General features: G+C 37.4%; 1 protein-coding gene across 1 annotated transcript; it reads left to right on the top strand.

The window, feature by feature from the left end:
• Positions 1–668: 668 nt before the first annotated feature.
• On the top strand, positions 669–10,324 carry tmem51b (transmembrane protein 51b). Its single transcript, XM_019359249.2, has 4 exons — positions 669–773; positions 917–965; positions 6,737–7,157; positions 8,860–10,324. Exons 3-4 carry the CDS (start codon positions 6,751–6,753, stop codon positions 9,290–9,292), a joined length of 840 nt encoding a protein of 279 aa, XP_019214794.1. The 5' UTR covers positions 669–773; positions 917–965; positions 6,737–6,750; the 3' UTR covers positions 9,293–10,324.
• Positions 10,325–12,199: the final 1,875 nt, after the last annotated feature.

The raw sequence follows: 12,199 nt of genomic DNA, 5'->3' as shown, positions 1-12,199 counted from the left end.
ATGATGCTTTTCCATGTGCATTTCTTCTTGACCCACCTTTTCGCTCACCATGTGTTTATACACCACTCTGCAGTTAATCATTAGTCATTACTCATTTCTGTGTTGTCTTCCTCCTCTCATACACAACCGGTCTCGGCAGATGGCTGCCCCTCGCTGAGCCTGGTTCTGACAAGGTTTCTTCCTCTTAAAAGAGAGTTTTTCCTTCCCACTGTTACCAGGTGCTTGCTGTGTTACTGTAGTGTCTTTACCTTACAATATAAAGCGCCTTGAGGCAACTGTTGCTGTGATTTGCAGCCATATAAATACAATTTAATTGAATTGAACTTATATTTATATTGACACAATATTTAAAAGCAAAATTATGAGTTAGTCAACTATTCAATAAATGCACCCTTAATAAATTCACCAGTAACTAATAAGCCAAGATTTTCTTATTTTTATTTTTGCAGAACATAAATATTTTTCTCTGGGCTGAAATACTGTGTCTTATTCCTGTAAGACAATAGTTTTATTTTTCTAATATCTAATTGTGTGTATCTGTAATTAATACAGTTAATACATCCAACATTAATCGTGTACAATACAATTAATTTATTTCAATTAAGCTGTTTCTGGGCGTCTCCTTGTACCACTAATTTATTCCCGGTGGAGGTTTACCTGAGCAGCACTAGGACCAAGAGGACACGGGCGCACTTTACAACAGGGGGTGGCGAGGTTTCACTACGCTTGGAATTTGTGCAAAGTTCTTGTCAACTCTGTTTTTATCTGCAGCGGTAAACATTGTGTTGATCAATCCGTCTGCGATTTAAAAACTTTTTAAAAGGAAAAAAAAAGTTGAACCGGTCCTGACTTGCTGCGTCTATGTCGTCTCCTTCTCTTCCCCTCTGATCTTCCTGAAAACACCTGCGTGAGTCAGGTAACTCACCGATGAAGAGGGAAGTCCTTGGCCACTGAGCGGTGAAAAGGTAAGGCCTACACTTCAGAGCTAAGCTGACTTACGCTCGTATATACTGTGACCAGGACTGTTATCGATTTAATAGACACAGCACGCGAGTTGTTAATCTTTGTCAGTGTCATTGCGTGGGGTCCAATCCAATCTGACCTGTGTCCGGACACGTTTAGATCACAGAGTAATTCATGTGGGCAGGTCCACCCTCTCCCCTTCCTGCTTCACCAGAAAGCACTACCAGCGTTTTTATTTACTTTGACAGCAGTAATGTCCGCCTGATAGATCTGTTAATGTTACCCACAAGACGGACCAAGTGAGCCGGTGTTTATTACCTGATAAGCCGAATTTTAATGCTGGAAATTTACTGATGTTGAACGGGACACACCCATGCAATGCAGCAGGCCTGCAATGTAGAGAAAAGGGTAGTATTTACGTTTTCATGCACAGAGCCACTATGAATGACAGTGTTGGTCTGTGTGTAATCCTCTTTTGCAACTGTCACCTTCTTTTTGTCCTTGTTAATGTGTGTTTAATAACTGACGAGGGGAACACCAGGACTTAGTCACATACTGCATTTATTCAGTAACTCTTAATAATCAAGTCATGAATATCAAAGGGAACTGCAATAATTCAGCTGTTTCCCCCCCCCCCTTATACTAAATTTAGTCGCCTGCTCTCTGCTAAGGCAGACTACACCACATTAATATTTCTTTTTTAATTAATTAGGCACTAAAAAACTTAGTTGGCAGTCCACCAACATTATCTAATGAATGAGCCTGCAAGAGACTATATTTAAAATAGATATTCAGTCCATTAAATAAGTATCAGTTGATCCTTACAGCATGAATGAGCGGTTCAGAGTGTAATGCTGTGAAACAGGATGTGCGTTAGGGCTGGGTAATTGTCTCTGAAGTCATCAATGTGAAACAATACTTAAGAAAAACACTGAGAAATGTTTAGCTGTTGTGCATTATGTACAGCTGTGTTTAGTTTAGTTTTTTTTCTTTGTTTGTTTGTTATTTTTTTAATTGGTTAGCATACTCCACTAACTGTTGTGGGCAACTATACACTATAAATAACAGCTAAAGTGGAAAAAAAAAACACTTAAAGTGAGACTAGTGAATAATGAACAATATTAAAGTGCTATAAATGCTACTGAAATTACTTCTGTAGTAATTAAAAAAAATGCTACATTGAAAAAGTGATTACTACTAAACCTATAAAACCAATAAATTAATAAGGTAAGTGATATTAAATATATTTTTAAATAAGCAAGGCTAAATTTTGTCTCAAAAATATATCTCAATACTTTTTGAGAGGCATATGGTTTTGTGTTACACTGCTATTACAAAAAGAGTACACGTTTTTTTTTTTAAATGAAAAATGCTGTTTGTCAAGAGTAAAAGTCAAATCGCTGTTCATCCCATCACATCAGCAAAGTGTCCTGAAGTGTACACTTGTATGTTTCTCCACCTTTTATGACATAGATGTATCATATCACAGATTAAATCGTAGAGTTTAAATTCAGTTGGGTTTAATTAATCCACAATTTTAGGCCGGAAAATGAAATTATGCAAAACAGTTACAAAAATTATTTACTATATATGTATATGTTTTTTTTAAAGATATTCAAATAGCAAAAAATATAAGGACTAATAGATGATGAATGAATTAGCGCCAAACCATCCATCCATCCATTCGCTTCCGCTTATCCTTTTCAGGGTCGCGGGGGGCGCTGGAGCCTATCCCAGCTGTCATAGGGCGAGAGGCGGGGTACACCCTGGACAGGTCGCCAGTCTGTCACAGGGCCAACACACAGGGACAGACAATCATTCACACGCACATTCACACCTAGTGACAATTTCGATTATCCAATTAACCTATCCCCACAAGCTGCATGTCTTTGGACGGTGGGAGGAAGCCGGAGTGCCCGGAGGGAACCCACGCAAACACGGGGAGAACATGCAAACTCCACACAGAAAGACCCTGGCCTGATGGTGGAATTGAACTCAGGACCTTCTTGCTGTGCGGCAACAGTGCTAACCACCGTGCCACCGTGCTGCCCTAGCGCCAAACCAATTAATCACTATACACGATATCAGTATTTATAACAGCCAATAAGTGAAAACCAAAAAAAAGTAAAGGAGAGACGAGAAAATGATCTTCAACCATGTTATAAGTGTTGACTTTCCATATTGTCCATCAGGGGGAACTCTACAACTTCCCCGTTAGCAACACAGGTTTGAAATTCCACAAAAACAACAAACAGCTCATGGTGTAATGAGCAAATAAATGACTACACATAACAAATGTTAGGAAAATTATGTTTTGTCTTTCTTAAAAAAATTGGTCTGATAATGATCGGAATAATAAAATGGCAAATATCGGCATCGGTATCGGTCTTACAAATCCTGTGTCAGTCAGGCTAAACTGAATGCTTTTGTTTTCATGTATTACTCTTAAATGGCCACGCTGCAGTGATTGTAGTTTTCTGTTAGGTGGTTACTCTGCAGCATAATGAGACTTTAATTTCAGTGTTATTATCATGATTAATTAAAATGATGCATGGCTTTTACGAAGGTGCTGTAGGTGCATAAACACTACAAATGGCTCATTGTAGCCAGTTGCTAGGTGGTTGCTAGACAACGTGATGAGGTCATAGTATCTGATACAGCTAAAAGCCTTCAAGGGCTGAATAGCTACCAGTATGTCAGTTTTGGTTGCTCAACTTTTGATTGTGTAAAGGTTTGTGGGCAAACAAACAAACACAGATTTTTATACATTAGTGTGATGTAAAACTGCTGGGTTTTTTTTCTTCTTCTTCTTTCTAAACTTCAGTTACTCATAAAATGTAAATTTCAGTAATCTGTAGTCTAAACATCTTTCTTTTTCAGGTTAGTTCCCCAGGGTTTCAAACATTTGAATCTTTAAATACTCTTCAAACATTTATTTCTGGTTTAAATAACTAAGTATACAATTAACTCCTCTAAGACGTTTTGCCTTCGTGGTAGTTGTTTATATTACTGAGTAAATTCCCAGTGCTGTTGTTTGTTTTGGTTTTATTAATTTTGGCTTTATTTTATATTAGTTATTAAGAACCGTTTTCATTATTAATACCTTGTAAAAGTGAATTAATTTTCTTTAAAATAAACATTTCCTGGATTTCCCTGCATTTATGTTAGTAGGATTTGTTCATTAAGCAGCTTGGTATTTATTTGAGACATTTTACTATTTTAGTTTAGTTTTAGTTTAGTTTAGAAAAACTATTCCCATGTAATTGGGTTATAAAAAGGTTTATTAGCACAACAAAAGCAAATAATAATAATATTGTGATTTGAGTAAATCCTGCAGGGTAAAAAAAAAATGCCCCTGTCATATTTAATTTGTAAATACTAAGCTAACATGCGGAAGCAGCACACCCTATGAGTCAGCAGATTTGAGAACCACCTTTAACGGCATTAACTTAAAGTAAACACATTGTCTTCGACTTTATCATCTCTCAGATCCTTCAGTCTGTGAGTATTTGTTCATCCACAGCTTGCTTAAGATCCCACCATGACATTTCAATCAGGCTGAGGTCTGGACTTTGACTGGGCCACTGCAGCACCTTCATTCTTTGCGTTTTCAGCCATTCTGTTCAAGATTTGCTGCTGTGCTTGGGATCATTGTCCTGTTGCATGACCCAGTTTCAGCCACGCTTTAGCTGTCAAACAGTTGGCTTCATATTTGACTCTAGAGTATTTTGTTATACAGAGTAGTTCATAGTCAACTCAATACCTGCAGTGTCCCGGTCCTGCGCCTGCAAAACAAGCATTCAGGTCCACTTTGGTTTTGCTTTCCAAAGTTAGTTGTTCCAGAAGTCTTGTGATTTGTTCAGACGCAAATTTGCAAACCTAAGCTGTGCAGCCATGTTTTTTTTTTTCGTTTTTTTTTTTTTTTTCTTTAAAGAAGAGGCTTACTCCTGACAGGACTTTCAAACAAGCCACTGAACATTTTAACTGAGACCTGTGGAATTTGTTGTTTAACTCGTGGGTTTTTTCAGTTTCTTTAAACATTGCACAGTCCCCGTTTGGAATGAACTTGCTGGGACCTGCACTCCTCTTAAGATTGGCAGCTGTCTTGTTTTCAACTTGTGATTGAAAATTGATGGATTTTAGATTGTTTGGAAATAGCCTTATAACCCCTCCCACACTGATGGACAGCAACCAGTGATTCCCGAAGAAAGCTCGAGCCCAGCAAACTACGGTGTGATACATCATGTGTTGTTGGTCATCTGAGGTTCTATTTATCTCATTTTAAGACCCATTAAGGACCAGATGATATGTAAAACCTTACAGTTGAACTTACTTTTTCCCCTGATTGTATATGAAAGTGTTCAAAAGTTGCTTTAATAATTAAAGAGATGCTGTCTGGTGTGCTTAAATATACAGATAGGTGACAAAATTAAAGCAAACTCTAGCATAAAATGTGTTGGCACACAATCACATGCTCAGAGAAACGCTTCATTGTGCCTTGGGATGGTTTCTAATGGAGCACCAAGATTTTCTTCTATCTGCCGTTTTGATAATGTTAGTCAGGATCGCTTAGTGACACCTCCCACTGATGTCCTCAGATCTCCCACTGGGTTGAGATCTGGGGACAGTGAATATCACAGTATTTACATAATTTGCATTCTCATCAATCAATGCAGTATTCTGCTATAGACTACGGGGTAACTGTCATCCAGTTAGAGATCATTCCCAACCATTCCAAGGACAGAAATATTTCATCATAGGATACAGATGAGCACTTTGAGTAACGGACATGCTTGTAAACATTCGATTACAGCTTTAGTTCATAATCATCTGCACAAGTCACGCTTATGTACAGCTATTACAGAGGAGCAGTCTGCGGCTGGAGCCAACAATGGCATCTTTTTTCAGTTATGTGCGTTTTGGGTTTTGTTTTTTTTTCCCTCAGGCCTTCAGGAAAAATTAACCTCTGGTTAAAGAGTAAGGTTCACAAATGTTGTTGTTTGGCAGGAAAGTAATTTAAAATGCATTTTATTCTGTAGGTGTTCGTGGTGTTATTGTTAGATGTTTATCTGATTCTAATTTTATAAATGCTCTTTATTCTGTTTGATTCTGTGACCATTACAAAGACCTTTTGTGTCACTTTTTTATCTCCATCCTTCCTTCTCTTGGGTTAATGTTTGTCATGTTAAGACATGTGTGGAACTACCACTGAACTCTTTGTTTTCCTGTAACCTGTTTTTCACCACACCTGACATTTTCTTTTAACCTGTTCTCCTACTTTCTCACGCATCAAAAATGTACCCTCAGCGCCTTTTCTGTTTTCAAGAGTATAGCGTCTAAAACCGGTTCATGGATACAGCGAGATAACCCTCAAACTGTCATTTTAACCTTTTGTTCCGCCACTGGTAATGGTTTATGTTTTATTGGCATGGTCCATCGCGTGTGATACGTGTGGTGCTCTGATTGATATGGACTCTTTCACCAAGCCCGTTCTTACCCTGGAAAATCTAAATCACTTGTTTGGCCACTCATACACATACAGGAAATTAAGCTTAATGTACTTAACAAAATAGACAGAGAATACAGACAGAAGCACCATGACGCAGGCAATAACAATGTGATAATATTAGAAATTTGGTCACAAATTGAAAAAAAGTTCAGATACTGTGATCTAAATGATTTTCTACAGAGGGGGTAAATTTCTGGAGGAGTGGTGGGGTAGGTGGTGTCTGCTTGTGCAAACTGAAAAGCCTTTTTTTCCCCCACCTTGCAGGTTGTTTTGCAGGTATGTGTTCCAGTCAGGGTATATGCGGTAACAACGGCCGTTCCAACAGATCCTCCAGCTCAAGGAGCTCTGGTTCAGGCGCCCACTATGCCCTGTGTGCCCTTGGAGTGGGCCTCATTGCCCTTGGCATTGTCATGATTGTTTGGACTGTGATACCTGGAGGGGATTCAGGTGCCTCTCCAAAACCATCAAGCAACTCCACAGGACCTAATAACAATGGTGGTGGTAATAATTCAGATGCCACCAAGACCCCTACAGTGGCCATGGTGCTTGTTGGAGTTGGGGCAGTGATGTTGATCTTGGCCATTGGCCTTGGTTTAAAGAGCAAGAAGAGAGCTCAGGATAGAAGGAGTGAGCCTGTGACCACAGGAGTCCCCTTCATGACTCAGATACCAGAGGAGCCTCAGCCGTAAGTGATGACGTTTGGTTCTATTTTTATTCTTAGATCGTTTATAAATGTTAGGATTTATACATGATATGATAATTCCTTGGGTTAGCAATCAGGTGTGAAAAGGTGTAGTACTGGTGTTGTCTGTCTCTATGTGTTTGTCCTGCAACAGCCTGCTGATCTGTCTAGGGTGTACCCTGTCTTTCTGCTTGGAAAGGATCCATTGCAAGTAAACTGCAAATTATGTAACGTCAGGGACTAAGTAAAGGTTTAGCATTTTATTTACCTTTATAATCCATCCATCCATTTTTATTTTATTCAACAAGAGAAATGTGAAAAAAATAGATCTTTTTTGTGATAGGAGAGATTGTAAATTAAAGTTGGCTGTTATGTGTATCCAGAACATCAGTTCATCCCTTGAGTTTGTTGCCTTTTTTACACTGAGATGATTCATAGGTCACTATTTAAGTAGCTTAAAACACACAAAAAACTCTAAAGAGTGGCTCCTTTGAAACAAAATATGAAGGGGTGGCTCAAAACTTTTGCACTGAACTGTGCATACATACATACTGCTGTGTAATTGAATTTGCACTTATGAACATATAATATTTCTTTCTTTATGTATTCATTGCACTTCTGGTTCGATGCTAAGTGCACTTCAGTGGGTTTGTACCTATGTTCAGCACAATGATGCTAAAGTTGAATCAAACTTAATTTAAAGACCTTACTGACTTGAATGAAACCTGAATTATTTCTAATGGCCAGCAGGTGGCAACTCATGTGATTTAAACCAAAACTGAGAAAAACACCCTTTTGCTCCTTCGTTGAACTCACTGAAGAATATTGAGTTTGTTTTGTGAGCCTTTGCTGTTTCTTATAAATTTCTTGTAGCGACAGCAGGCAGCTTCTTTCAGACAAAAAGTAACATTGACAATCTACTTTGGCTTTAACAGCAGACATGGGCAGCACTTACCTAGTCAACATACTAAGATTGAATTGAAACTGAAATTGAAAGCCTTTATTGTCATTATACATAGTATAACGAAATTAGAAACACCTCTATAAAAGTGCACACGTGCTTATAGCACATTATAAAAACTATGCAATAATTTAACTATACACTTACTATATATATATAAATACACAGTACAGTACTAACACAGAGACAGACAGGCAGAGAATTGATGATATTTCAGTGCAGATTACTTTTTGTACAAGTTTGAGTTGAGTATGGTGATAGCTTTGGGGCAGAAGCTATCCCTGAGTCTGTTTGTTCTGGCCCGTATGGATCTATAGCGCCTGCCAGAGGGCAGTAGGTTGAAAAGATGGTAGCTGGGGTAGGTAGTGTCCTTTAAAATGTTTCTGGCCCTACTAAGACAACGGGAGTTGTAGACGGCAGACAGGGAGGGCAGGGGGCAGCCGATGATTTTTTTTAAAAGGCACATGTAGGGAGAGCTGCAGTAAGCCGCTGCATCTGTGTGGCCACCATCTTGAACCTAGATATTAATATCTTGAATCTAGATATTAAGCAGATAAAACAAAAAGCTAATAAACTTAAGAGTTTATGGGGACCAAAACAAAGCTGAAAAAGCATAAATATTAAACTTGTAATACTCAGATGGCAATAAACACAAATGAATGCCTGTATGGTGCCTTTTGAAGGTGTTAATCGGCAAAAGGTTGTTGACAGCTTAACACAGTTAAAACTTTTGTCTCTTTCCAGCGACCCAACTACATATAACGTGCCAAGCTATGAGGAAGTCGTCAGCAGCAGTGAGTACCCTGTGCGTCAGAGTAACCTTCGGCAGAGCACCTCTCACCTGCCGTCCTACGAGGACATCATAGCTGCGGTGGAAAACGAGGGAACAGAGCCCGCTAACAACACGACTGACGACACCCCTGTTAATGATCAACCTGCAGCCGCCGAGCCTCCATCTGAACCCGCTGGCCTTACATCTAACCCCAGTATGCCAACCCGCAGTGCTAGTCGGGCCAGCCGTTTGCTCCGGCCCCTCCGAGTGAGAAGAATCAAATCTGACAAACTGCACCTGAAGGACTTCCGCCTTCAAATCCGCACCCCCACACAGAACCCAGTAACCATTGAACCCATCACTCCTCCTCCACAGTATGAAGATAAGATGCCTGAATTTAAGTAGGGCAGCGTTCTACATCTACCTTATTGTGCGTTTCTAAAAAAAGGAAAAAAATTTATGTAACGCTTATGAATTTAGTGGATTTATCATAACATTTCTGGAAAAAACGATTTGAAAGGTTTGTGTTAAGTAGGTAAATACAGTAAGAACAAAGGGGCCACACACGCCCACTGCTGAAATTAGAATATTGTTCTTCACCAAAGAGCTCTGGATTTGCATATTTAATCTATTATAATTCATTATTAGGTATGCGTGAAAGGATCCGCTTTCAGAGTTAAGTCTGTCGTCTTAACGATCATGTTATAACTTATGTCAAACAGAAGATAGTCTTTCAATTTTATTTATTAGCCAGCCATAACATGTTTTTCACCTTTCCAAGACTTTATGTTGTTGCCATGTCTTGATTCTGGTTTGCTTTGAAGTTTGGAGAAGTTGAAGCTACATTCTGCGATTAATTGATTTTTTTTTTTTTTTTTTTTAATCATTCTAAGTTTAAATATTCTATGGAACCATTTTTTTTTAAATTTTTTTTTAGAATAGAAAATTAAATTGGTTTTTCTGTGTGTGTGTATTTTTTAAACTCCAAGTCTTAAAGAAACTTTATTCTTTAAGATAAATGTTAAGAGAGAAAAATATATATTTTGGCACATCCTAACCAGAAGAAAGGTTTTGGATATTCTGGTGATGTATCATTTTTATTCATTGTCTCTTAAAGTGTTGAAATGTTTAGATTTCTTTAACTATGTTGTAATATTTGTAAAAAGTGAAGAATAATTTTTTTTTTTCTATTTTGTTTAAGTTCAACTTTATATTTTTGTTTCAAAATGTCCATAAAACAAGTTCAGTGTGTATTTAATCCTCATGTAATGTCAACATTAATAAAAGCAACTACATTTACTAAAAGTATGACGATCCAATGTTAGGATGCAGTTTAATTTTCCTACATTTGCTTGCTATACATTTGGGGGAAAAAAATAACATGCACGTATTGTAATTCGACTTTTGATTAATAAAATCGAATGGTGAATGTTTTGACTTGCTCTTTTGCATCTTAAGTTTCACTGGTTAATATTTGGCACCCTCCAGTGTTTGAATTTGGTCATTTATTCATTTCACAGTTCATCGTCATCTTTTTGCATCTGTTTGTTTGTTTTACCTGAAAGCAGGTAAAAGTCTAAAAGGAAATATAAGTGAAAAATTTTAAAATATTTGCTGATATGAGCTGAGGGGGGCAATATAAAATCATATTGAAAAAATAATACATAAAAAATAAAAGTTGTTATTTAAGCAAAAACATGGCTAAAATCAGGAAAATGTAGGTATTATTGTAGGTGACTGCTACAGCATTATTTAAGTAAAACTTTCACCCATGCCAAAATTTAAACAATAGCCTTCAATTAATTTGAACCCTAATTGTTTATTGATCATTCCTTTAAGACTTAAATGACTATTTTCTGGATGATTAAGTTAACTGGTTGATTTTTTTTTTTTTTGTTCGCTGTTTTGTAACAACTCTAGAAATGATTTTTATTAAAAATGCCCAACGCAAGTACCCAGAGCCTAAAGTGGCATCTTCAAATCAATGGTTTTTTACCAATTAATTATTTATAAAGAAGAAAACTAATTGAAATTATTCAAAGGAACCGCAGGATGTGAAAACCCAGAGCAATGACATGTTTCACTTGTTTGTTTTCTCATGTTGTCTTTATAAATTAGCTGCTAATCACTGATTTGATTGTTTTATATCTGTTAAGCCATTTCGGGAGTTGTTATGGCTCCTTTGTCCACCTCCTGCAGCTCCCTGTGAGAAGCAATATATGAATGTGAATATGGAACTTTTATTTATATTTATTAACATATGTTGCCATTTGTTGTTGTATGTAGGTCAGAAGGTTGGTTGCAATATGTAGCTAACAAAAAAAGGATTGCTTCATATCAAAAATAAAAACAGCCTTTTTTCTTTTTTAAAAAGAATAAATTTTTCTAATACATGTTTTTCTCCCTCCACATATATTCCAATTCATCTACAATAAAAACCACAAAAGGTAAACAATTTTTATTATTTTAACGCTTTAATTTACTTATTTATGGTTTTATTATATTAACACTTTCCAATACATAATAATAATATTTGCCTCTGTAAACAGAGGGGGAAGTATGAGATGACATATAGATATACATACTGTACTTGAGTCAAAAGCTTTAACCTTGAAATAGAACTTCACATCAGCTTTTGAGAATGACTTTTTTCATGATGATGATGAGATGATTATTCATGTTCAAAGCAGCTGCAACTATGCAATGTGAATGAGTATGCTGACTGTGTGCATTCAGTCATTCAAGAGCATGGAAGTTGTCTCCGTCATCAAGCACATCACCGTACAGGCCAGCGAGACACCGCGTATGATGAAAGAAGTACATGCAATGTGCAAAGTACAAAAATACTCTTTAAATCTGGCAACATGTTGCATAAGGGTAGCAAAGCACCATCACTAGAGAATACAGAGTTTCTTCCATGACCCTATGAATACCAGACAAATGTGGTAGACTATCTTAAGACATCACAGATGATAAAGCTGCTCCTCCACCCTGTGAGAACAATACAAACTTTCTAAATGAGCTCAACAAATATTTTGGGAGGTTCAAGGCAGTCAGCAACACACCCGTAAAGAAAAATGTTCCAGTTGCTGATGAGCAGTCTTGAAATAGCTGATGGCTGGAAGACCTCGAGAGGAGTGAACATAAGAAAAGCAGCGGGCGCTGGAAACACCTGGTTAGATGTTCAAGGAATGCAGCAACCAGCACACCTTTAATATGTCACTGGATCAGAATGTCCTACTGTCTTATTTCCAGACTGCTGCTATCATTGCAGTACCCTGAAACTCACTTGTTTAAATCATTTCTGCCCTG

The sequence above is a fragment of the Oreochromis niloticus genome, linkage group LG5 (genome assembly GCF_001858045.2).
Source record: "Oreochromis niloticus isolate F11D_XX linkage group LG5, O_niloticus_UMD_NMBU, whole genome shotgun sequence".
Taxonomy (NCBI): Eukaryota; Metazoa; Chordata; class Actinopteri; order Cichliformes; family Cichlidae; genus Oreochromis; species Oreochromis niloticus.
The sequence above is the reverse complement of the archived record's forward strand: the minus strand, read 5'-3'. Positions and strand labels throughout refer to the sequence as shown.